The following is a 27,998-nucleotide window of genomic DNA, read 5'->3' on the forward strand; positions in this document are numbered from 1 at the left end:
TCTAGGACTTATGTTACTGTCTTTATAGGAAAAAAAGTAAAAAACAAAATATTTGAATATTTAAAAAGTAAAAAAAACCCAACCTCTTAAAATTAATTCCTGGTTCCATGACAATATAGAAACTACAACTGCAAACAGCTAGAAAATAATGAAAATGAGAAAAACACATGGTAGACAAAGGTGACTTCAGAGGACAGTTCACAGCACTAAGCACTTTCAAAATTGAAAAGAATGAAAATACACGCAAGAAGCATCCAATACTAGTGGTTAACTAACTGCCTTCTATTTTGTTTTAATTTTTAAAGTATTTTTTTAAATAAGATTTTATTTATTTGACAGAGAGAGAGAGAGAGCAGGAACACAAGAGGGGGAGTGGGAGAGGGAGAAGCAGGCTTTCCGCGGAGCAGGGAGCCCAATGCAGGGTTCAATCCCAGGACTCCGGGATCATGACCTGAACCGAAAGGCAGATGCTTAACGACTGAGCCATCCAGGCGCCCCTTGTTTTCTTTTTTTAAAAAAGGTAAAGCAGAAATCAATGAATTAAAAAAAAAAAAGAGTAAAATGATAATACCAAATGTTGGTAAGGATGTGTGGAACAAGAGAGACACTCAGATAATGGTGGGAAAGAGAAAATTAATTAAACCGAGGTTTAATTAAAGTGGAAGATGAACATAGCCTTTAACCATCACGTCTACTTCTAGGTAAGTACCCTACAGCAGACCTTCCCAACTGGTATGTCAGGGATTGGTGGTTGGGTAAGGCCTTCACTGGCCACAGCTTCGAAAGTCTCATCTTTTATCCTAGTGCAGCCTATATTCTTTTCTTTATTATCATCTATCTACATAAAGAACTAGTGAGCAACCTCTTCTAGTATCTATCTTGGATCACATTAGAAAGCTAAATTTCATTGGGAGTCAGGGCCTTATTTTATTCTCTGCTGGGTCTCCACAGTTAGAATAGCGTCTAGTATATAGTACTTGCTCAAAAGTATTTGTTGAATGTGCAAATGCATACCACATATACAAATGTTCATTGGAGTATTATAAAAGTGCAAAATCAAAGAGTATAAAATGTCCATTTAAATAGAGAAAAAATGAACATGTATATTCCTACAATGGGGTATTATTCAGCAGCTAAAATTAATGAACTAGAAATCCATGTATAAATTTCAAAAACAACATTGAGTGAAAAAAAAATTACCGAAAGGTATGTACAATGCAACTTAGAGTTTTATATAAAGTTTATAAATATGGGGGCGCCTGGGTGGCTCAGTTGGTTAAGCGACTGCCTTCAGCTCAGGTCACGATCCTGGAGTCACAGGATCGAGTCCCGCATCGGGCTCCCTGCTTGGCAGGGAGTCTGCTTCTCCCTCTGACCCTCCTCCCTCTCATGCTCTCTGTCTCTCATTCTCTATCTCTCAAATAAATAAATAAAATCTTTAAAAAAAAAAAGACTTGTAAAGTTTATAAATATGAAACAAGGCTATCTTTTAAGTATAAAATTAAACATGCATGGAAAGAAGCACAACAAATAATCATTGCTTCTGGGGAAAATAGAAGAGGAATGCTATCAATAAAAGATTTGCAAGGGAGCTTCATCTTGCTCTGTAATATTTCTGAAATAAAAATCTGGAGCATAGTAAAATATTAGGATTTATAGGATTAAATGTTACTTGGTATGCTCTTTGTATTTTTTATGTTAAAATCAACCATAATATTTTTAAAAAGTAGGATTGATAAATAAATCTAAGAATGTGTATGAAAAACAAGTAAATAAACCACCGGTTGGCTAATCAAGCAAGAAAGCATGTATACAGAAATTGTTGAGGAAACTTAGTATACAGAAAAAATTAAAAAAATACTTTCTATACCTTTACGTAAATACGTTTTCAAAAAAGCCTAAGTAAAATGCTCTTTCTAGAAAAATTACAATTAAGAATTGAGGAGAAAGAAACAGAAAGGGAGAAGTGGCAGAGAAATATTCCTAAAACAAACAAAATTCTAGGCCCAGATACATCTACCACTAAATTCTTACAAGTCTCTGAGGGACAGATTTTCCTTTATCACCTGAACCTTTCTAAAGTATAATGATAGAAAGAGTCTCTTCTTTTTGGGTTATTTAGTCATATTTTCATAGAGTAGATTAAGAATTCATATTGCACCATCTATTTGTGTCAACCAAAACCATAGTCATGTTTAAACGTGACAGTTCACAGGAAAAGGAAATACTAATTGAAGCTCAAGTAGATAACCCAACCCTATCATTATTATTATTATAAAAGATTTTATTTATTCATTTGTCAGAAAGAGAGAGACCACGCGCACAAGCAGGGGGAGCGGCAGGCAGAGGGAGAAGCAGGCTCCCTGCTGAGCAAGAAGCCTGATGCAGGACTTGATCCCAGGACCCTGGAATCACAACCTGAGTTGAAGGCAGACGCTTAACCGACTGAGCCACCCAGGTACCCCCTACCCAACCTTATTCTTAAGTGAAAATACAAAATTCCACTGGGATTGATACCAGACTGGTATCAAAATGTTTCAGAACACTGTTTATAAAGATTCAAGGAAATAGGCAATCTCACACATGGGTGGTGGGACTGTAAATGGGCATAATCCTTATAGAAAGCAATCTGCCAGTATCTATCAAGAATAAAAATGCAGGGCGCCTGGGTGGCTCAGTTGGTTAAGCGACTGCCTTTGGCTCAGGTCATGATCCTGGAGTCCCGGGATCGAGTCCCGCATCGGGCTCCCTGCTCGCAGGGAGTCTGCCTCTCCCTCTGACCCTGCCCCCTCTCATGTGCTCTCTCTCATTCTCTCTCTCTCAAATAAATAAAATCTTTAAAAAAAAAAAAAAGAATAAAAATGCATAAATCTTCTGACCTAGTAATTCTAATATAAAATTTTATCTTACAGTAACTCAATCATGTGCAATATGACCTATGTACAAGGTTATTATTTTTTAAAGATTTTATTTATTTGGCAGAGAGAGGGCACAAGCAGGGGGAGCGGCAGGCAGAGGGGAAGGGAGAAACAGCCCGCCCCCCCTGACCCTGAGCAGGGAGCCCAATGTGGGGCTCGATCCCAGGACCCTGGGATCATGACCTGAGCTGAAGGCAGACGCTTAACCGACTGAGCCACCCAGGCCCCTGTACGAGGTTATTAAATGCAGGATTATTTATAATAGCAAAATACTAGAAAGAATTGAAATGTTTATTGTTAGGGACTGCTCAAATATATTATGGTACATTCATACAATGAAATTTTATGCAGTTGTAAAAAAAAATCAAGAAACTCTTTAGTACTGATATAGGACAATCTCAAAAATACGTTAAGTGGACAAGTTGAAGAACGGTGTGCACTGCAGAGTACTATCTGTGAAAAATATCTCCAGGAGGATATTTGAGAAACAGATAACACTACAGGGAGGGGGAATTGGGTACTAAAAAGAGGAAGGAGACTTTTCTCTTTTCAGTCTGTTTTTTTGAATTTTCAATCAAGTGAATGTTACATGTTCTGATGAAAAAAATTTTTTCTTAGGAGATAAAATTTTGAAATAAAAAACAAACATTCCAGCAGAAATACAAAATTCTTTTAGGTAAATTCAAATTAGCAAATGTTAGGTTTCTTTCATCTGATGGATAAACTTTTCTACAATTCCATTGAGTCTTTCAGGTTCCATCAGTTTATTCACCAATTCCTGCTCAACAGCCATTAGGGCTAGGCCACTAAGCTTCTCTTGTCCCATGGTATGACATAAATATGTTTTAAGACGGGGCAGTATAGAAAATGAATTTTCAGCACTTGAAGTAACTGGCCAAGACAAAGCAATATATAATAACTTTGATATGCAAGGAATATTATTGTGAAGACCATGCTGAATAAACAAACAGCCAAGATTGATGAAGTTGATACAATCATAATCTATGACAAAATTGAGCTTTGCATATTGCCGATAAAATCTAAGTTCTGGGATGATGTCTGCATCAAGTTTATAAAATTCTTGGACATGTTTGGCTGTTGTCTCATTTAATGGTTCATTCCATTTAAATAATAGTTCTGAAATTTGCTTCATTTTACAATAATCAAACTCTGAAAAACATAATTTTAAATTATTTAATATAGTATCCAATCCTTGGTAATAAATATTAATTTTATATTGTTCTTCTGTTGAAGTAGGAAAAAACATACTATCTGAATTGCCAAGATCTACTGTTTTCTGAATTTTTCTTCTTTTCTGAAAAGAAGGTCTTTCAACTTCAAAACCTTTACTGGTTATTTTTTGACATATTTCCTCTGCCCCATCCCAGATAGTTTTGAAATAGGCATCATTTCTTTCAGATGATAAACATTCCAAAATTGCTTCTATTTTTGAAGACAACGAAAAAATATCTATGGTTTCACTTTGAAGCTCTTTGGAAAGAATTCCTGTAACACTTAACACTCGATAAAGAAATTTCAAACAAAAGATAAATTCAAATTTGGAAACCAATGTTAACAAATCACTCAATTCATCAGCCAAACTTGTGTTTGAAGAATGGCTTGATACAACTTCCAATGTTTCAATAATCTCTGGAAGGCCCTCAATCACAGACAGTAATGTATGATCATGGACTGTCCAACATGATTGTGATGTATGTTTCTTGCATGTTTTGTTTTGACTTAGCTTACAAATGTTTTGAAAATTTGCAGACATTTCCCCAGACATATGAATAGTGTTGAACAAAGAGTTGAGAGTATTTAGAGCACTTCGGAGTTCTTTCACTTCTTTACAAAACCTAATTACTGCTAAATCCAAAAAATGTGCATAACAATGTATGTACAAAGCTCTTGGCTCTTCTTTCTTGAATTCTGCTGCAATTTTACTAAATTTTCCCCTCAAATTAGTGGTACTATCATAGGCCTGGCCACATATCTTCTTCAGATCAACTCCAATTTGCTGCAGGTAAGTTTTGATAATCCTATGTAAGTTAGTCCCAGTCATCTCTTCAGTATCTATGAAACCCAAGAATCTTTCTTTAATTAAGACAGCCTTTGACATTTTTTGTGGGTATCTTACACAAACTGAAAGCTGTTCTTTAGTGGCACTACCAGTTGTCTCATCACATATTATTGAGAAAGCTGAGGAGGCATTGATTTCGTTCACAATATCTTGCAGCATTTCAGTCTTTATTATTTCAATAATATCATTTTGAATTTGTGTACTATTATAGAAGTCAACTTGTGAATTCATAAGTCGAAATATTTCTTCTCCTTTATCTTTTGCTCTGATTTCTAACAGTTCTAAAAAATTGCCTTTATTCACAGATGAAATCGATTGGTCATTTCCTCTTAATGGTAAACACTGCTTCCCAAGAAATAAAATATTTTCAATTATAAGCTTTAGGTACTTTTTATTTCCTTCAATCTGTTTTGAATGAATAGATAAATTATCATTGATGGCTTCATCAGAAAACTGGTATTCCCTCCAAAACTGCAATGACTTCAAATGCATTTCACTTTTTTCATGCTTTCTGAATTTTTCTAGAGTCTTTTTCCAATTAGAAATTCCTTGGGCTGCAAATGATTCTCCTCCAAAACTAAAATTTTTTTGGCAGAACAACTGGCATGAATAACAGAATGTCACTTCCTTTTTAATACTGTTTTTCAAATGCTGGAAATTTGAACACCAAGATTTTTTAATGCTTCGTGACTTATCTTTAACTTTTTGTACTTTGGATGTAAATTTTGGGTGACATAGTCCATCACTTATTTTCACAGATTTCATATTGTATGTAGCATCTTGGTTTGACACTTGATCTTTCTGTACTTCTACACTGGACTCAACCATATGCTGACTGGGTATTGATGAAGATGGAGAAAGGCTTGGCTGTTCAACACTACCAGTTGCAACACCACTACTTGATTCACTGGGTAAAGTCTTAGAAATGTTTGAGAGAAAAAGAGAAAAGCATTTGTTTGAACAGTTTTCAAATGATTAAAATATCAAAATTATCTATCCTAATAACATAATAAAATGAATGGGTGAGTTGCAATATTAGCTCCACTAGGGGGAAACGTTAACAATTATTTATAATATAAAGTTGCAATCTAAATTCAGCATTAAATGTTCAAAGAATCTTTTGGTATGTAATTGTAATAAAAATAATTTTTATTGCTCACGTGACCTAGAATATTGAAAAAGGTAATAAAGAATGCAGAGGAAAAACTACAACTAATAATACTTCTGTTTAAATATTCTTATTAATAATTTCAAGTCAAACCTGAGATTTGGGAAATTGAATGTGAATACCAAAAGATGTCTCTTGCTCAACTTTTTTGAGCTCTTCGATGAAAACAGGAATGAATATGCTCATATATATATATATGGACACACACACATATATATACATATATATGCACAAAATATGCTTAAAAGACAAGACAGTGTCAAAAATAATAAGGACAAAACTTACATCTACAATGACATTTGCTGTTACTGAAGAAACTGTATCTGCTAAAATAAAAGAGTATCATCAATTCAAGATCTTGTATGCAATAAAATATATGCTATAAAATAGCATCATAAACTACAATTGCTTATTTCATATCAGACAACAAAAACAACCTTAGAATATAGATAGATTCATCAAGGATGGGAAAACAGTGTCTATGTCAGGTATCTTTATATCAATTTTACCTTGTAAGACATCAGAGTTCATGATGGGTAGGGAAACATGAGTATCTGCCAGTGACACTATATTGCTTATAACTGGAGTTGTATCTTTCTTTGGAGAAAAGAGATCCGTTGAGGCATCATGTACCACGGAAACATTTACTGAAAAAAATAAAAAGATTTCTCAAAAACCAAGCAGAATCAATCAATCAGAAAGCACTGTTTAATAACAAGTGTTTCAACAAACAATGAAAAAATCTAATAGCTTGGGGTGCCTGGGTGGCTCAGTGGGTTAAGCATTTGCCTTTGGCTCGAGTCATGATCCTGGGGTCCTGGGATTGACCCCCGCATCTGGCTTCCTGCTCGGTGGGGAGCCTGCTTCTCCCTCTCTCTCTGCTGCTCCCCGCTTGTATACACTCTCTGTCAAATAAGTGAATAAAATATATATATTTTTTAAAGATTTTATTTATTTATTTGAGACAGAGAGAGCACATGAGAGGGGGGAGGGTCAGAGGGAGAAGCAGGCTCCCTGCCTAGCAGGGAGCCCAATGCGGGACTCGATCCAGGGACTCCAGGATCATGACCCGAGCCGAAGGCAGTCGCTTAACCAACTGAGCCACCCAGGCGCCCTAAGTGAATAAAATCTTAAAAAAAAAAAAAAAAAAAATCTAATAGCTTTAGGTATTATTGCTGGATATTGGAGTATGGCTTAGGGATTGCCAGGTTCTTTAGGATAACACATTAATAACCTTAAACTGATAATTTCCTTTTTCCATTTTTTAACATATTTTACCTTTGCATACAATTTCTCGGTTCTTTTAACCATTTGCTTGAAATTTCAAGCAAATCTTTACATGAAATTACCCATGAAGAACAGAAAAGAGATTCCTTTAGAATCTCCTAATGGTTATCATTTCTTTCATCATTTTTTAAAATATTTTATTTTTTTTAAAGTAATCTCTACACCCAACATGGGACTCAAACCCATTACCCCAAGATTAAGAGTCACTCGCTCTACCGACTGAGGTAGCCAGGCGTCCCTAATGGGTATCATTTCTAACTCTTTCAAGATTCATAACCCTCAACATGAATGGAGCTACACTGGTATCTAAGCTAGTATTGCAAAGATTTCTATAATGAGCCAGTTTACATGATGTACAAGCCCCAGGGGCATCATTTACTTTATTATCTATGTAAACAGGACCAGTGGTCCTATATGAGGCTCTTTGATGGAATACGAAGTTGGCCCCGGGTGACTTGTGCTTTTCTATTAGTGAACTTCCAAGTATTTCCAACTAGTTCTATTTGCTGTAAAAAATGTAACTAATACCCTTGTTTTTACAAAGCAGGGCTAAGTACAAAATTCTATATTCTAACACAACAATCTTTACAAATAAATATTAAGTCTCTAGTTGTGAAGTAGGCTTCCTTTTATATAAAACTACTGGAAAACTTTTTTTAAAATGTAGGCTCCATGCCCAATGTGGGGCTTGAACTCATGACCCTGAGATTAAGAGTTACATGATCTACTGACTGAGCCAGCCAGGTGCACCTGAAAAACATTTTTTTGCAATGAATTTTGCATTGTTTTGACTTTTTTTTTGTTTTTAAAGATTTTATTTATTTGACAGAGAGAGACACAGCGAGAGCAGGAACACAAGCAGGGGGAGTGGGAGAGGGAGAAGCAGGCTTCCCGCAGAGCAGGGAGCCCGATGTGGGGCTCGATCCCAGGACCCTGGGATCATGACCTGAGCTGAAGGCAGACGCTTAACGACTGAGCCACCCAGGCACCTCTGTTTTGACTTTTAAGTCAGTTTAATTTCGAGATGAATCAAGGTTATAAATTAAAGGAGAGCAGTAATATTCTTCAATAGTTTCTAAACCTCTGATAACTGCTAAACAAACATTACCTGTAGATGATTCCGTCTTAGCTTTATTGTAAGCAGAGAAACAATTAATAGAACAAAAAAGGTCTGTCTTCCCCAAGTCATTGGTGGTCTCAATCACTTCATCTGAGGGCTTCAATGATTTGCAAGGAACAGATGTAAGTGTTTTGGTTGGTTTCTGTTTAGAAATTAAAGTAATATTCATATTCCTGGTATATGACATATATTGTTAACAAACAAAAATATACTCATCATTACGGCTCTTAGTTAAAATATAGCAAGTGATGATAATGAAGCCACATTTTTACACTTTCTTAAAAACCAGAAAAAAATAATGAGCACTGGGTATTATATGCAACTGATGAATCACTAAACTCTACCCTGAAACTAATAATACCCTACACGTTAACTAACTTGAATTAAAAACAAACAAGAGAAAAAAAAAGGCAATACAGATTACAGTGACAAAAATGAAAGAGATCAATCCAATAAATCACTATTTGTGTTATTTATCAGATAATATTAGTAGCAGCAGTAATACATATGCAAGCAATGAAGAAAGAGGTCATAGAATATGGTCATCATTCCAGGCAATCAAAGCCAACTGGATAAATAAACAAAAGTCTTACAATTATATCTCTTTCCTCAATTCCACTTTGAATATTAACTCAGGAAAGCCTTCTATTGGTACTAAGGAGGAGCCAGAGAACGGCTGTGGGAATCACTGTTTCTCTAGGCTAACTTCATGGTTAAAATTGCAAGCATACTGCAAGAAAGTAGCATACAAGCAGTAAAATATATAGAATATAGTGCATTCAGGAAGCAGTAAGTGTGCAAAGGTAAATGATATAAACTGTGAGGCTTACCATCTATTGTTTCTACTGAAACAGGAACCATCATTCCTGGACTTATGGCAATGGTGAAAAAGAACTGCTTTTGGGGCATTAAGTACAAGGACAAATGAAAATATCTTATACAGGGGTGGCTGAGTGGCTCAGTCAGTTAATGTCTGCCTTCAGCTCAGGTCATGATCCCAGGGTCCTGGGATTGAGCCCCACATTGGGCTCAATTCTCTCTCTCAAATAAATACTCAAAAAAAAAAGAAAAAGAAAAAATACACATTTTCTTCCATGAAAAACAACTTGGCAAAGGAACAATGAAACAAAAAACAGAGTATAACTTTGAAAATTCTTTTACACTTTACTAGTATGACTTTTTATACTTTGAGAAGCCCTGGGGTGCCTGGGTGGCTCAGTCGGTTAAGCGTCTGCTTTCTGCTCAGGTCATGATCCCAGAGCCCTGGGATTAACCCCCCCTTGGGCTCCCTGCCCAGCGGACAGTCTGCTTCTCCCTCTTCTCTGTCCCTCCCCATCCACTCGTGTTGTCTCTCACTTTCCCTCTCTCTCAAATAAATAAAATCTTAAAAAAAAAAAAAATTAAAAAAAAAAGAAAGAAAGAAAAGATGTGGCTTACAAATGACCTATTTGAATTGTTCAGACTTGCTGAGAATCCTATCTTCAATTGCATGATTTTAAGGAAGAATTTATGGAGATAGAGTTGGGTCTCAAAGCATCATCTGAACAAGCAAGACAACCTCAATCCTACCTCATGAAAGGGGCTCAGACCACCAACTGCATTAATCTCATTTAGTCCACCAAAGCAGGACCCAGCTTCTCTGTTCTCAGAACCTCTCACCCAAGGCTCTCCTACCAGAAATAGGGGATTCTTTCTTTTTTTTTTTTTTTAATATTTTATTTATTTGACAGAGAGATAGAGAGCACAAGTAGGCAGAGGGCGAGGGAGAAGCAGGCTCTCCGCTGAGCAGGGAGCCGGACATGGGGCTCAATCCCAGGACCCCAGGATCATGACCTGAGCCGAAGGCAGCCGCTTAACCAACTGAGCCACCCAGGCGCCCTGGGGATTATTTCTCATTCAGAAAAGCATGTGACATTCTTGATTCATTTTAACCTTGCTTAGGTATAAGAAAACATAGAATTAAAAACACTGTGTGGGGCCCCTGGGTGGCTCAGTCGTTAAGCGTCTGCCTTCGGCTCAAGTCATGATCCCAGGGTCCTGGGATCGAGCCCCACATCAGGCTCCCTGCTCAGCAGGAAGCCTGCTTCTCCCTCTCCCACTTCCCCTGCTTGTGTTCCCTCTTATGCTGTGTCTCTCTCCGTCAAATAAATAAATAAAATCTTAAAAAAAAACCCCAAAACACTTTGTGGTTGAGTCTTACTGACCAGTAGGCTATTATTATTTCTGCTATCTTTATTTGCAGTTTATAAACAAGTTTTCATATGCTTGGCTTTTCTTCAAGGCCAGATCATCCTAAGATTCTTTAGGAAAATCTCCATACAGAATTTATCATGAATTGTTATGTAAGAGGAACTGTCTTTCAGAAGTCTTTTATTTCATCTTCTTCACTGTCCTACCAACTGAAACTGTTCCCAATGGTACGAAAAGCTAATCGCCACCCTTTTCCTAAAGCGGAACCATCCACAAGTGAACTAACGGAAGGAACTCAATCTTGGATGTTTCATTTGAGTCCCATGCAGTCAAATTCAAATGGAGTGGTTCTTTATGCAACAGGTCTTTATTCATACCTGCTTATATGCTGTAATACTCTTTGACCAATTTTTTTTCACGATTTTATTTATTTATTTGAGAGAGAGAGAGTGCGCGAGTGCGTGGGGTGGGAGAGGAGCAGAGGGAGAGGGACAAGCAGACTCTGCACTGAGTACAGAGCCTCACGTGGGGCTCGATCTCATGACATGAGTTGAAATCAAGAGTCAGACGCTTAACTGACTGAGCCACCCAGGCACCCCTCTCCTTGAACTATTAAAGTAATGGGACTGTCCTTTCATCTGAAGCATATGAAATAGACTAGAGACAGTTTAATAGTAAGCCCCACAGTTCTCAAGACCACCGTGATGAGGCTGTCAGAGTGAAACTGAAAACAGGCATTACTACAAGACAGTGTTTCACATGCTGGTATTTTACTTCATACTGAATCTAGGATTTAAAAAAATTCAGTAAAAACTCCAATATTTAAGCAAAATAATCAGAATCCCTCAAAGTTAAAAAAAATTGCAACTTACAACAGTAGTCTTCTGACACATGCTGCACTTGGTTAAAATGCTATTAGTACATATGGTAACAAATGCTTTTCTTTTTTCTTCATATGATGAAAGACAAGACTGGCTGCAAAAATTTTTGCTAGACGTATTATCTTCTAGCTGGACACTGATCACATCCTTTAGATTTAAGATGTCTCTAAAAGGAAAAACAAGGGCACCATTAAACACTCTTATAAGTTAAAGCACTCCCGCAAGTAACCCTCTCCCATTTCATCTACCTTTAGATGGTGCAACAGCAGTGACACCAGCCTTGAAATAAGAAAACCTGAATTTGGTATTTAGTTCTAGGACTTATATTATGTAACGACGGGTAAGTCATATATACTCCCAAATGCTGATTCCCTCATCTACAAAGTAGGGATTATAAAACACAACTGATACCACAGTTTGAGGATTACGTCGCTTATATTAATTAGTGCTAGTGATAAAAGAATGATGATGAGAAATCGCAAATTCATACCTGACCAACTTTGTAATCTACAAGACAGAGGATATCAAAATATGGTCTACAAACCTCCGAATACTCCAGATACTTTTAGAGGGGTCCACAAAAAACAAAACTATTTTCATATTAAAATATTATTTGTCCAAAAAAACTGTCTTTCTCCCTGTTAACATTTGAACTGATGGTGCACCATCAACAATGGGCCACTGCAATTCCACTCCTAGGCATGTACCCCAAGGAACTGAAGAGAAGTACTCAAAAAAGGATAAATACACGTATGTTCCTAACAGCACTATTTCAAATAGCTAAAAAAGATAGGGGCACTGGGCTGGCTCAGTTGGTAAAGCACATAACTCTTGATCTCAGGGTTGTGAGTTCAAGCCCCACATCGGGCCTGGAGCTTACTTAAAAAAGAAAAAAAAAAATAGCTAAAAGATGGGAACAGCCCAAATGTTCACCAATCAATGAATGAACAAACTGTGCTATATCCATACAATGGAATATTACTCAGCTATAAAAAAAAGAATGAAGTGCTACATGCTACAACACATATAAACCTCGGATAAATCTCGACAAAATTATGCTAAAAGACAGACACAGAAGGTTGTATGCTGTAGGATTCCAGTGATATGAAATATCCAGAATAGGTAAATCCATGGATAGAATGAAGATTGGTGGTTGCCAGGGGCTGAAGAGAGAGGAGATCTCTGGGGAGAAACTGCTTACTGGATACACTGGAGTGACAGAAATGTTCTGAACTAGACACTGTTGAGTGTACTAACTACTACTGAAGTGGCTTTTTGTTATGTGACTTTCACCTCAATAAATTGGGAGAAAAAAAACAATGCTGGGTCAAACGCCAGAGCCTGAGCACAAATGAAGGCAGTTGAACCAGAATGTCCTAGTATGTTATTCATTGCCACACATTCGCTGTAAAAATCCTTTACTTTATTAAACTTTATCCTTGACAACCTCTTTTTAGTATTCTGTGTGACGATATGGGACACAGGCATAAAGTACTTCTCCTTCACACCAAAGTATGATGGTTGTCTCAAGGAAAATCTCACGTGGGGATGTTGAGAGTTACAACCTGAGGTAGTTACCTTTTTCATGGAATACATTTTTACTTGAAAGAACAAACTATTATCCAGAGTGGGTATCTGGCAAATATTTTCTCAAAAATGAACAAAGTAAGACTGTTACTTCAAGATAAACAACTGGCAGTTTCACTGCCAATGATAAAAGTCGAGCTTTCATTGAAAATTAGAATTATGGAAAATATCCCATCTCCAACTTGCTTCCCAATAGTTAAGCTTTCTTGATGAGATTAGTGGTATATATATATATTTTTTTTAGTGTTTCTTTTAACAAATGTGATTTTAAAAATATTGCATAAATATGCCAACAGGGGCACCTGGGTGGCTCAGTTGGTTGAGCGTCTGCCTTCAGCTCAGGTCATGATCCCAGGGTCCTGGGATCGAGCCCTATGTCAGGCTCTCTGCTCAGCGGGAAGCCTGCTTCTTTCTCTGCCTGCTCATTTACCCGTGTGCTCTCTCTGTCTCTCAAATAAATAAATAAAATCTTTATAAAAAAAAAAAGAAATATGCCAACATTTGGAAGATCTACATAACTCAGTGAACCAGTACTTTCCAAATTATGATAGCATGTAAGAAAAATCATTCATTCATGGGTAAAAAAAAAGCCATTCAAAGTACAAACAGACCAATGTATTTTAACCTAACAGTACAAAAAAATTCATTGGTATGGTTTCAGATTTCACATTGTAACTAACCTTTAAGAAGTACTACCTATTTTCTGGTAGATGATCAAAGAAGAGCATCCACAAAATCTAAAAGGCTATTAAAACACTCCTCCCTTTTCCAATTACATATTTGTAGTGCCAGATTTTTTTTCACACTTCAGCTAAAACAACATTTTCCAATAAACTGAACAGAGGCAGATATGAAAACCCAGTCAGACGCTGAAGTGGTTTGCAAAACTGATAAAATGATGCTTACTGAATTTTTCTTAAAATTCCTCCTCACTAAATTAAAAAACGTATATGGCTATTTTTCATTAAAAATATTATTTATGTCAACATGCAGTGAGTTATTATTTTTAAATGAGTTAATAATTAGTTTAAAATTTTCTCAATTTTAATTTCGAACACAGTATATATTGGTAGATAGAACCTACATAAACTAAAGCTCTCTGGCTCTTCAAAAAATTTTAAGAGTGGAAAGGGGTCCAGAGACCAGAATGTTTAAGAACTGCCATGGTATCTGGCTACTTAGAACCCTTAGAGTATCAATCTTTCAGGATAATAGTTTTCCAGATGAAATATTCCTGAAATCAACACTATTTTAACACTTACAAATTTTTAGTGTATTATGATTTTCCTCCTTCTTAAATAGACGGTACCAAAAGTAACAGGTTCATTTCATTATCAATCATTTTACTGGTTTAAAATATAGCTCTAAATGCAGTATCTGAGTTGTGCTATCCTTGTACTTTACTCGACAAAAACTTTTCTAGGATTCACTGTGTGCCAGTTGGTGTTTACACACTGGGAATATAAAGATGAGTATGATCTGGTTCCTAATCTCATCAAGAGGTTCATAGTCTAGGGGCGCCTGGGTGGCTCAGTTGGTTAGGTATCTGCCTTCAGCTCAGGTCATGATCCCGGGGTCCTGGGATTGAGTCTTGCATTGGGTTCCCTGCTCAGCGGGGAGTCTGCTTCCCCCTCTCCCTGCTCCTTCTCTCTCAAATAAACGAATAAAATCTTTAAAAAAAAGAGAGGTTCATATTCTAACTGGGGCGATATCAATTCTTTCTTTAAAAACATTAATTTTATGATTAATGTTGTGGGAACTATGAACACTATTAAAACACAGGCCATGGAATAATTACTCTGAGTGGGTGGGGGGTTAGTGAGAGGAGAGGAAAAAATGGTGTGGGAACAGACAAGAGGTAAGATATTTGAGGCAGACCTTTAAGACAGAAAGAAATTAGCAGATGGAAAGGGAGGCAGAAGAAACCATTGGCAAAAGCATGGAAGTCTGAAAATGTTTACTGATTTTTACTGCTACCAGTATATTACATTCCTGGTTTCTAATCTACTAAGTCCTTATAAATAAAAAACTAAAAAATGAGTTTTCTTAATAGTACCTGAAATTAGCTTAAACAAACTCTAAGCACAGGACTGAACAACTTTCCTACATGTAAGTGTTATATAGCACAGGGATATTCTGAACTCTGCTGATTGCTATCAGAATCTCTGGTTGGTTCCAACTGGGATACTAAAGTGCAGAAATGACACTTCTTAAATACATTGCTCTCAAAAGAAGTCTTATTTTGGGCACCTGGGTGGCTCAGTTGGTTAAGCGACTGCCTTCGGCTCAGGTCATGATCCCAGGGTCCTGGGATCGAGTCCCACATCGGGCTCCTTGCTCAGCAAGGAGCCTGCTTCTCCCTCTGACCCTCTCCTCTCTCATGCTGTTTCTCTCTCGCTTGCTCTCCAATAAATAAATAAATAAAATCTTAAAAAAAAAAAAAAAGAAGTCTTATTTTTCTAACATGATTTAAAATGCCATTTTCGAAGCTAACTTTTATTTGCTTCATGAAACAGAATAAAAACTGCATTAACTCAAAACAGATCTTAAATCATTGCTATGAAAGAAACCTCAATACTAACTGATAATTAGCTAAAATCTTGAGAACTCTATATTAATACAAGACGCTAATAAATGTGAAAGAAAAAAATTTTTTAAAAAGCACAGGTTACTCTGGACAATGGATGGCCTCTCCCAGCCTAAGCATTATTACCGTTCCACCAACCTATACAATAGTGTTTTTATAAAAAAAAAAATCTGTATTCCAAAGGAAGTAAAACCTGTTTCATATTTTTGCTCATATTGGATTTCTTCATCTTAGGGAACAACTTACACACTATATCTTTCCTGTTTCAGCCTTTTCAATCTGTCTGGGAGATCTGCTGAAGATGTACAATGGGTAAACTCCAAACACAGTAACATGATACCTTAACTTCTCAGGACCTCAGTTTCCTCAAAACCAAAAGAAAATGTTTGGACTGGATGATCTCTAAGGTCCCTTCCAGTTTTATGATTCTGCAGAGAAAGAAAGCAGACTGAAGAGAGTGCCTTACAGCCCTTAGCAAAAAGGAAAAAAGACATAGTATTGAAGGGTTGAAAAAACACAAGAGAAAGGTTGAGTTTCAGGGAGTAAGACTCGAAGCAACAGATAATACCCGAAGCAGCAGCTAAACAAGGAGCTGAAGCAACCAATAAAAAGGGTTTGTGAGTTTGTTAAGAGAATAACAGTGATAACTAACATTTACTAAGGTCTTATTACATGCCAGTATTGTTTTGATCACTTAAATCTATTATTTAATGCTCATAATGTGCATTTAACAAAACAAATGGGAATACTAAGAAGTTCTCGATGCTTTTAAACTTTAGCATATAGATGTATCATCTGGGGACAAATGCAACTCTGATTCAGTAGGTCTGGATGAGGCCTGAGATTCTGTATTTTTATTTAACAAGCTCCCAGATGATATGGATACAGCTGCTATGAGTTGTACAATATAACCGTAAATGGAGGAAGCAAAATTCAAATTATGGCAACCTGATTCCAAAATAAGACATATGAAAGGAATTTATTATATTTACGAGCAAAACTGGTGGCTTATGTGTTTTCTTTGTTCTGAAACAAAAACATTTAAAATTTAGCATTAGCATTTAATGAGTACTAACAAACCAGAATTATACTACGATAGGATTCTCAAAGCACGTTGATCCTTTATATATCTCAGGATAGAGTTCAAGGTTTTGGACATTTTCCACTAATTCATTATGAAATTACTACTTCCTTTCTCTGCATCTAAACTGCCTTACATACATATATAAAGAAGTTAGCAATACAGACCCCAACACTGAAATCTTGAAAAGACTACATCCATCCATGTTTACCTACGACTATTCAATTTTGTAAAAGAATCGAATAACTTCATTTACCATTATGAGAAACATTATTTTATAATGTCACACCTTGGCTATTTTATACCTTGGAAGATCCAAATTAACTATTACATGATTAATGTGTTAGTGGTTTGCCTCCTATACAGTTAAATGATAAAATAGAATGGGCATATAATAATTTCATTTATAGAGAATTTTAAATGAAGAGTAGGAAGGTTAAGTTTCAGAAGTCACATTATTTAAAGCTGAAGAGAAATAGAACTCCTTATGTTTTAATTTCTGCAAATCTCTCAACAAAAAAAGTATTTCTGAAGAATCTAACAGAGGAACTGAAAGCAGAAGCAGCTTCTTTTCACTAAACCAAGGTGATACTTCTTCAGAAAAAATGAAAATAGGGGCGCCTGGGTGGCTCAGATGGTTAAGCATCTGCCTTCGGCTCAGGTCATGATCCCAGAGTCCTGGGATCAAGCCCCGCATCACGCTCCCTGCTTGGCGGGGAGCCTGCTTCTCCCTCTACCTCTGCTGTTCCCCCTGCTTGTGCTCTCTCACTCTCTCTGTCAAATAAATAAATAAAATCTTTAAAAAAAAAGAAAAGAAAAGAAAAAATGAAAATGTAGACAGTTACAACCAAGACTCTGATCAAGATCTATGTAGGGAAGTAAAAGGGGGCATAATTTAGAATTATATACTTTGAGCAGTTTGAACAAGTTCTCTTGGGAAGAGCTGGTGAATTGGCAGATGAAATGTATTCAGTGATGCACAGCGTGGAGCAGAAAAGCTGAGTAGACCCTTTCCTCTGATAAGCAGTTTGCCCCTTCTGGAGAATTTTTTTACAACCAGAACAGGAAACCTGAATAGCTGTGGTTGAAACTGAAGGAAGCATTTTATTCATGCCAGATGATGTCAGAGAAAGCTGAATGCCTGCAGTCAACTGTGGAGCTATAAACACAAAACAGGAAGGAAGAAAATTAGTATTTACGTAAAATTAAGTATGCATTCTTTTGTTTTCTTTTAGAGGTTACTTCTGGACTTGAAACCCCAAACAATGCACTATTCAAAGACACTCTAAAAAAGTAGAATAAACTGGCTATTACATTGGTTAGAATAAATAGGATTAATTTAAGTAATTCTATTACCACTGTCTGAAAATGTGGTGTTTATTTTCAGTTCATTCTCCTGAGTTTTAGGCTGCTGGGCTTGACAATACTCCTAAAAAAAGAGATGAAAATAATGAATACAATGTGTATAAAACAACTAGTTATTCAACAGAAAATAATACTGTATATTATTGATATATAATACTGTATATTAGTGAATTGTATAACTGAACTGAACCATAGGTGAACACTCCCCTTTTGGTGACCTTTGGCTGACACATTATATTCTATACATTATATATTATATTCTATAATACCTAGATGTGATTTCAGTAATATCTGTTCAGAGTCCTTCAGTAAGCTACCACAAATAGAGGAGACACACTCAGTAATGACGCCTATTTTTCCTCCTTGTTCTAATCAATAATAGCTAATTGTCTTCATAAAGACCTTAAACACAAAATTGTTGGAGTGGGCTAAATGAGTCTTGCAGAGGATTTTTCAGAGCAGCAGGCACTCTATCTAAACATGATCTATGTGTTTGAATGTCCATACACTGAAGAAGCAATCAATACTTCTGAGATGGGACAACATTCCCTAGTGTCACCAACTCAATGGGAGTAATATCCTTACTTAATACTGATTTACTTTAGGCTATTCCTAAACAGAATACTAGAAATAAATTAAAACTGAATTTACTTTTTGTTTCATTAGAAATTTCAGCTAGTTCATATATAAACATTTTAAGGAAATTTGGCACTACTCACAGAACATTCACAGCTTGAGTCAGTTTATCTTTACAGGTTCTTTAGCATATAATATGTCTAAAAAAGTTTAAGAATAAACATGAAACTGATCTGGGTAAAATAATTACAAAGAAAAAAATTCTAAGAATTTATAATGTACTAAACAGAGTCAGTAGCATAAAAACATACGATTAGTTACTCATATTGTTTCAAGTTAAGAAAAATGAAAACAAAAATGTGTTAACCTTAGTTAGGCCCATAATACCCTAAGCAATCCGTTTATCAATCCAAAACCCAATTCTAAACATCCATTCTTCGCTCAAATCATGTTCTTGCATACAGTTGTGATGGCACTTCACACCATATACCTTGTATTATTTGACCAACTGCTTAGGGGAAGATAAAGATTTCAGGTTTTCAGCCAGTAAACCAGCATCTGCATAACTGAAGTGTATACTTAAATGCTGCTCTACAAAAAAGAAAATAAAGTAGGATATTTACCTGAGCATTGTCAGGTTCTGTCTTAATTTCATCTAGCCGCCCCAGTTGTGGTGTCACTGCTTTGTCACATTTACCATCTATCGGTGATTCTTTCATCTTGGTGTCTGATACAAAAGAATCCTCCAGGTCCAAACTAATGAATTTCTTCTTGGGGAACAGTATCCAGGTTCCTAAAATAAAATATGAATTGATGGGACAGTCTGATTTTTATTGGAAGCACACAGGGTCTTTAGACAGCTTGGACTCAAGGTTCCTTCACAGTACCAACACTGGCTTTCTTCCCTTCATCCATTATTCCCCAACATAGCTTTGCTTTATAATTCTTTGGTAGACATATCTCTATGCTTTCTTCTGGGACTAGTTTTCTCCACTTCTATTCTCCCAGGCCTGCCTATAGCATAAGCTCACCAAACCCACAAGTTTACTTTTAACTCAGTCTTAGAAAACATAAAGTCTTCTATCCAAGGTTAATCCAAATACCTGTGCTCACTACCTCTCCCCTGCCACTGCTCTTATAGAGCCAATTATTATCTATATCTTCTTCAGCTTCTCTTTCCCTCCTTATTGGTTCTTCACATATAAACATTCAGATACATTCAAGGATCCAACTTTTAAAGCTAGTGCCCTCTCTCTGACCACTCCCTTCCCTCATCCTTGAGCCTCTCTGTTTCCTTGAATCCTATGACTGCAAGGCCTATTTCTCCTCCTATCTCTTTGACAGTCTTCTTCTCATTTATTTCACCTGCTTCTAAAATATTTGTGTTCTGGGTGCCTTAGTTAGTTAAGCATCTGCCTTTGGCTCAGGTCACGATCCCAGGGTCCTGGGACAGAGCCCCGAGTCAAGCTTTCTGTTCTGCTTTTCCCTTTGCAGCGCCCCCCCGCCCCACCCAGCTCATGTTCTCTCTCAAATAAAATCTTTTAAAAAATAAAAATATTTGTGTTCCTCCAAAGCACAATTCCACAGGACTCTTTCTCACTTGTTCTGTGGGCAAAACCTTGGATTCAACTATCATTTGTAGGCTGATTTTCCCCTATATTTCTGAGCTCCAGCCCATATACCTAACTGCCTACTAAATATCTCCACTTGGACGCTCCACAGGTCCCTCAAATTCAAGAGATTTAAAACTATATTCTTATATAATTCCCATAAGCCTGCTTTACACGTGTTCCCTTTCTTATAAAATGCACTATCCTATATACCCAATTTCCCAAACCAGAAATCTAGGGGTAATCCTAAGCTTCTCTTCTCTCAAAGTTCCCACATCTAATCACCAAAGTGGATCAAATATACCTTCTATATATGTTTTGAATCTACTTTGCATTTACACTTCATGCCTGCCCCCCCTCTCATTAATGGATTCCTTTTTGGTAACTAGATAAGATAGTTAAAATCCAAAATCAAAATATAAAAGATTGTTGCACATTCAGGCTTAAAATATAATTCCATTTTATAGCTTTTGAGGGACTACAAGTGCCTTTTTTTGTTTTTTAAGATTTTTATTTTTTGAGAGAGAGCTTGTGTGCGCACAAGCAGGTGGGAGGAACAGAGGTAGAGGGAGAAGCAGGCTCCCCACTGAGCAGGGAGTGGGACATAGGGCTTGATACCAGGACCCTGAGATCATGACCTGAGCTGAAGGCAGATGCTTAACCTACTGAGCCACCCAGGCCCTCCTACAAGTGACTTTTGATTGCTCAGCCCCAACGCCTCTTTTTCCAGGACAGACTGGTTCCTTCTATATTCTTTTCTCTCATCTTTGGTCCTTTCCCCACTTTTCTGGTAGCTTTTACTGCAAGTCCCTATCACAAAGCAGAAAATTAAATGAATAAGGCCTGACTTGTGAAGTGCAATAGAAGTTCATATGGCGGGCGCCTGGGTGGCTCAGCTGGTTAAGCAACTGCCTTCGGCTTAGGTCATGATCCTGGAGTCCTGGGATTGAGTCCCGCATCGGGCTCCCTGCTCAGCGAGGAGCCTGCTTCTCCCTCTGACCCTCCCCCCGCTCATGTACTCTCTCTCATTCTCGCTCTCTCAAATAAATAAATAAATAAAATCTTAAAAAAAAAAAAAAAAAAGCTCATATGGCCTCTGCCCAGCCCATTTGAGCATTACACACAACCAGCAAAGCAAAACTCACGGGAAATTAACTACTAGACTGTCATTCACCTGAAAGAAAATATGCAAGTCTAAAAATCAATTAAAAACAAAGCATCTATGAGCTTTTGCATCTTGGAATCCCTTCAAATGTGTCAGTCATTACACCAATAGGCAAATAATGGAAAGCACCTCGACAGTGTAATTAATTAATCTAAAATATGTTTTTGAAGCAGGGAAAACAGTATATAACATTTCTTTAGCTATTAGAAAAACAAAAAGAGCAAAAAACATACATGAATAACAAATCCAGTACTTCTTTTTCCAACAAGATGCACATTAGAGTAAAATAAGTCCTAGAAACCTCTTTTTTTTTTTTTTTAAAGATTTTATTTATTTATTTGACAGAGAGAGACACAGTGAGAGAGGGAACACAAGCAGGGGGAGTGGGAGAGGGAGAAACAGGCTTCCCGTGGAGCAGGGAGCCCGATGTGGGGCTCGATCCCAGGACCCTGGGATCATGACCTGAGCCGAAGGCAGACGCTTAATGACTGAGCCACCAGGTGCCCCTCTTTTTTTTTTTTAAAGATTTTATTTTTGGGGCGCCTGGTTGGCTCAGTAGGAGGAGCATGTGTGGGGCTTGAACTCACGACCCTGAGCTCAAGAGTTACATGCTGGGGCGCCTGGGTGGCTCAGTTGGTTAAGCGACTGCCTTCAGCTCAGGTCATGATCCTGGAGTCCTAGGATCGAGTCCCGCATCGGGCTCCCTGCTCGGCAGGGAGTCTGCTTCTCCCTCTGACCCTCCCCCCTCTCATGTGCTCTCTCTCTCTCTCTCATTCTCTCTCTCAAATAAATAAAATCTTAAAAAAAAAAAAAAAGAGTCACATGCTCCTCCAACTGAGCCACGTAGGCACCCTGAAACCTCTTTTTTATATAGTCTATCACCTGTCTTTCCTGGGGATAAACCATGTATGTCAGAGAGTATTAATAGTCCTAGGATAAATGTGGTACATGTTCCTGCTGGTTAATAATACTACTTGGTAATAACCAATTAAAACATTTTAAACCAAAGAGGGATATATCATGGATCAGAAAACAAAATTCACATTAATTTTTTAAGAAGACTTTATTTAGAAGGTAGCGGGAGGGGAAGAATGAAGCGGGGGAAATTGGAGGGGTAGACGAACCATGAGAGACGATGGACTCTGAAAAACAAACAGGGTTCTGGAGGGGAGGGGGGTGGGAGGATGGGTTAGCCTGGTGATGGGTATTGAGGAGGGCACATTCTGCATGGAGCACTGGGTGTTATGCACAAACAATGAATCATGGAACACTACATCTAAAACTAATGATGTAATGTAGGGGATTAACATAAGAATAAAAAAAAGAAGACTTTATTTATTTGACAGAGAGAGCGAGCACAAGCAGGGGGAGGAGCAGGCAGAGGGAGAGGGAGAAGCAGGTTCCCCACTGAGCAGGGAGCCCGATGCGGGGCTCGATCCCAGGACCCTGGGATCATGACCCAAGCCGAAGGCAGTTGCTTAACCAACTGAGCCACCCAGGTGCCCCTCAAAATTGATATTAATTTTTAAAGTAAAACATGAGACTGCAAAGAAATTGCAAGCTATCGGGAGTTATTTCCAGACACACAAGCAGATCTCCAGAGAGAATGTATGTGCTTTCCTCCTGGAAAATTAGTACAATATTGATGCTTCAAATTGCTTCACCTTAATCTTTTAATTCTTCCCCACTATGTTGTGCTCATACTGTTCTACTTGTAAAGTCATTTTTGCTTATTCAAGCCCTATTCAGCTTCTAAACCAACTCAGCTCCAAATTTTATCAGATTGGCAAGAATTAAAAATAAGAATGATATGGGACGCCTGGGTGGCTCAGTCGGTTAAGCGTCTGTCTCGGGCTCAGGTCATGATCTCAGGGTCCTGGGATCAAGTCCCGCATCGGGCTCCTTGCTCAGTGGGGAGCCTGCTTCTCTCTCTGCCTGTCACTCCCCCTGCTTATGCTCTGTCTGTCTGACAAATAAGTAAAATCTTAAAAGACTGATAAGTCTAGGGGTGCCTGGCTGGCTCAGTCGGCAGAACACAAAATGCCTGATTATCAGGGGTCATGAGCCCCATGTTGGGTGTAGAGATAACCTAAAAAAAAGAAGAGATGATAAATCTAGGCATAACAGATAACATTAACAGGCTTTACCCCTGAGCACACTTTGCAGGACAGAGCAGAGGAAAAGGGCCAAGCAGAAAACAGCAGCACAATGAGCTAAGGAGATGGGAGTTCTGGGTGGCCAAAGCAGTCAGAACTCTTGAGGCACAAAGGACAGGGGGAACCAAGGAGAAACAAGCTTCCCAATTTGCATACAAATCTCCTCCTCCACTTATTAGCTGACTTCCAAATGTACATCTACAGAGTATGACACTAAAAAATCTAGCAGAAAACAGAAGGTTGAGTCTAAAGAGCTGAACAGAGATTATATATAGTAGCTTTGCAGAGCTAAGAACAAAGTTAAAATTTAAGCCCAGCAAAGGTAGAGGGGATTTGGTAAAGATCTGGACTTGCAGTTGAGAGGGCCCATGTGTTAGGAGTAAGGGCCACATCACAGGAGAAAAGACCACTCCCTAGAAGAAAGGGCAAACCAAAATAAATCAGCCCTAATAAGGCATAACACTAACCCTCAAAAGGATCAATATAATCTGTTAGAAAAAAAAATATATATATATATATATTTATATATAAATATATATAGTCTGTTAGAACTATCTGCCTGCCTACAGGAAACTTAGCCCTCTCTGGAGGAAGTACACCTAGAGTCTTTAAATTTTTTCATCCATAATACAATAAAAATTTATGGGTACATCCCAACAAAAAAAACCCCCAAAGACTGAAAACCAATGAAAAGAAAAAAGACAATAGAACAGACCTATAGGTAACTCATATTGGTATTATCAGGCTAGGACTTTGATACATTTGAGAAAATAGAGAAGAAGATGGAGAAGTTTAGCAGAGTCCTGGAATAATTAAAAAAAAAAAAGTCATGGAAATTTGATAACTGGAAAATAAAATAGGGAAATTAAGAATAGATACATTTTGGGGCGCCTGGGTGGCTCAGTCGTTAAGCGTCTGCCTTCGGCTCAGGTCATGATTCCAGGGTCCTGGGATCGAGCCCCGCATCGGGCTCCCTGTTCCCCGGGAAGCCTGCTTCTCCCTCTCCCACTCCCCCTGCTTGTGTTCCCTCTCTCGCTGTGTCTCTCTCTGTCAAATAAATAAAATCTTAAAAAAAAAAAAAAAGATACATTTTATATCAACAGTACAAAGTAGTTCAGATTGATACATAAGAGGATAAAAATACAAATAAGGTAAGCAACATGTGGAACAAAGCAAAAAGGTCTAACACAGAGGTAAACCGAGTCCCAGAATAAGGGAAAACAGACAATGTAACAGAAGCAATATTTGAAGAACTACTGGCTAGACAATTTCCCCAAAATCAAGAAAAATATCAAACCACACAAATTCAAGGAGCTCTATGAGTTACAAATAAGGTAAATACAAAAGGGAAACACAACCACCCACATCATAGTCACACTAGTGAAAACTAAAGATTAAAAAAAAAATCTTAAAAGCAGCTAAAGAAAAAAGACTTTACAGGAGAACAAAAATTAGAATAAAGGCTGTTTTCTTTTCAGAAACATGAAGGCCAGAAGCCAATGGAGTATCTTTATGGTGCTGAAAAAAACAACTACCTAAAATTCTCTAGTCAGTAAAAATATCCTTCAAAAATAAAGGTGAAATCAGGATATTTTCAGATAAATGAAAATGAGAATTTATCACAAACAAACCTATACTGTAGAAATGCTAAAGAAAATTCTTTAAGTTGGGCGCCTGGGTGGCTCAGTTGGTTGAGCGACTGCCTTCAGCTCAGGTCATGATCCCGGGGTCCTGGGATCGAGTCCCGCATCGGGCTCCCTGCTCGGCGGGAAGCCTGCTTCTCCCTCTCTCACTCCCCTTGCTTGTGTTCCCTCTCTCGCTGTGTCTCTCTCTGTCAAATAAATAAATAAAATCTTTCTAAAAAAAAAAAAAAAAAAGAAGAAGAAAATTCTTTAAGTTAAAGTGAAATACTCAATGGAAATTTGGTGTAAAAACTGGAAAGGGAGAAGTAAACAAACTGCTTTTATTTGTAGAGAGCACGATGGTGTACATAGAAAACCCTAAGGAATATCTTCTCCCCGCCCGGTAAAATACTCAAATAAGTGAACTTAGAAGGATCATAGGATAATACAACATCAATATTTAAAAATTTCTTCTCTAACCGCTTCACCATTGTTCTAGAGGTTCTAGTCAGGTTAATAATGCAAGAAAAAGGGGCAGCTGAGTGGCTCAGTCGTTAAGCGTCTGCCTTCGGCTCAGGTCATGATCACAGGGTCCTGGGATCGAGTCCCACATCGGGCTCCCTGCTCGGCGGGAAGCCTGCTTCTCCCTCTCCCACTCCCCCTGCTTGTGTTCCCTCTCTCGCTGTGTCTCTCTCTGTCAAATAAATAATTTTTTAAAAAAGATTTTATTTATTTATTTGACAGAGAGAGAGACAGCGAGAGCAGATAATGCTATGGTCCCTAAATGTCCTAACGCTGTTGCCTCATCCTAGGAGTTAAATGTCAAACTGTCCAGTCCTGATACTGCCAGGACTAAATGCAATATAGTTCTTGTTATAAATTTTAAAGGCTTCTCGTCTTGTATATTTGTGATGAGGAATACCAGTTACTGTCAGGTGTTATCAGTGGTCGAACTCTTACTGAAATTGCACCCCGAGAAAGCTGGAAGTTACCGTTTGCAAACACTAGTCCATGCAAACCAAGATACCATCAATCCTGGGCACTAAAGCAATATACTGAAATAAAGTGATGAAGACTGAACCTGCATCTAATCCCAATTTCAAGTCCGAATTTATCGAGTCAAACTTTTGTACTAAACTTTTTTTTTTTTTTTAGCTGAGACTCCGTGTACACATCTAATTGCAAAAGGACTTCCACGATTTTTTTTTTTAAGTTGTTTGTAAAAACACTACTGCTTAATGAAGGAGAGCTACAAGTGTGATCAAATGAATGTTTTTAAAAAAGGCCGCGGATAGAGACCAAAGGCTTGAAAGCCCAGTAACGGCGCAGTGGGAGCAGGCGGCGAGAAACGCTGGAAAACTCGGGGCAAGGATCCCCCGACTCTGCGGACAAGGTTAAAGGAGTCGACAAACACAATCCCGGGGCCTGACCCCGAGCTCCCGACCCTCACATGGCGGAATCCGCACGCAGGGACCCACCTTTAGGACCCCGGCCGGACCCGAAGCTTCATCCTCCCGCCACAGGCGAAACTCTGCCCGTTTTCGGTCAGGCGCAGGAATCCACGGCCGCTTCAGAGGGCTTACTAATTTCTCTCGGGGACGCTGGCCGCGCGAAGGTTCTCAAAGCAACTTCGACGCCAAACGGTCACACAGGCCCCGCCCCTTTCCCGCCGCACTCTGCGGCCGAGCATGCGCAGCGCAGGTGGTCGGGCGGGGCCCACGTTCCCTTGGCAACAGAGGGCGGGGAAGAGTCCTCAGTGCTGCCCAGGGTCTGATCTTTGAAGCCGTCCTACAGGGCCCCAAATTTGGACCCTTAAATGCTGGGGCAACGGCGGGATGGACTCAGAGTTCAGGCGCGGCATTTGGATTTACTGGATTCGAGAGATGGGTCTATTAGCAATTTCTGTAAATCCCAATTTCTTCATCCTTGAAATGGGGTTTATTATAGTGCCTTTGCCATAGGCATGTGAAGATTGGAAAGGCAATGTTGGTAAAGTTCCACGTACATAGTAAATTCCCAGTAAAAGGAATTATCTGCAGCGATGGAGAGAGGGTTCAGGCTTTTTCCATTTTGGGGCACTCTTCGTATATTAAAAGAATCCCAAAAGAGTGTGCAGAAATCATGGTGTGTTTTAAATGCTACTTAACAAATTAACACTTTCAACACCTAAAAAAGTATAGGATCAAATAATTGTGCTATTCTTTTTTTTTTTTTTTTTACGATTTTATTTATTTATTTGACAGAGAGAGACACAGCGAGAGAGGGAACACAAGCAGGGGCAGTGGGAGAGGGAGAAGCAGGCTTCCCGCCGAGCAGGGAGCCCGATGCGGGGCTCGATCCCAGGACCCTGGGATCACGACCTGAGCCGAAGGCAGACGCTTAACGTCTGAGCCACCCAGGCGCCCCTAATTGTGCTATTCTTAAAATCATAATAGGATTATAGAAGATATATAGAGTTGAATGATGAATTTATTGCAATTTTGTCTTAAACCATACTTCTTGAGATATTATCAAAAGTCTGTGTCCTGGTGCGCCTGGCTGGCTCAGTTGTTAAGCGTTTGCCTTCGGCTCAGGTCATGATCCCAGGGTCCTGGGATCGAGCCCC

At 38.2% G+C, this 27,998-nt stretch overlaps 1 protein-coding gene across 13 annotated transcripts; it reads right to left on the reverse strand.

The window, feature by feature from the left end:
- Positions 1-27,553, reverse strand: ZMYM1 (zinc finger MYM-type containing 1). 13 transcript variants are annotated; one of them, XM_054512993.2, is made up of 9 exons: positions 26,872-27,553; positions 19,464-19,633; positions 18,259-18,328; positions 17,809-18,058; positions 11,636-11,810; positions 8,562-8,715; positions 6,676-6,813; positions 6,452-6,492; positions 1-5,916 (listed from the first exon to the last, which is right to left on the reverse strand). In XM_054512993.2, exons 2-9 carry the CDS (start codon positions 19,557-19,559, stop codon positions 3,616-3,618), a joined length of 3,225 nt encoding a protein of 1,074 aa, XP_054368968.2. In that variant the 5' UTR covers positions 19,560-19,633; positions 26,872-27,553; the 3' UTR covers positions 1-3,615. The 13 variants fall into 13 exon arrangements, with proteins under 13 accessions (XP_054368968.2, XP_045754078.2, XP_045754076.2 ...); XM_045898122.3 differs by having other exon boundaries at positions 6,452-6,489; positions 18,256-18,328; XM_045898120.3 differs by having other exon boundaries at positions 18,256-18,328; positions 26,872-27,552.
- Between the last annotated feature and the right edge of the window lie 445 nt (positions 27,554-27,998).

Source organism: Mirounga angustirostris, unplaced genomic scaffold (assembly GCF_029215605.1).
Source record: "Mirounga angustirostris isolate CCGP_5_RB_7025 unplaced genomic scaffold, mMirAng1.0.hap1 SCAF_4, whole genome shotgun sequence".
NCBI lineage: Eukaryota > Metazoa > Chordata > Mammalia > Carnivora > Phocidae > Mirounga > Mirounga angustirostris.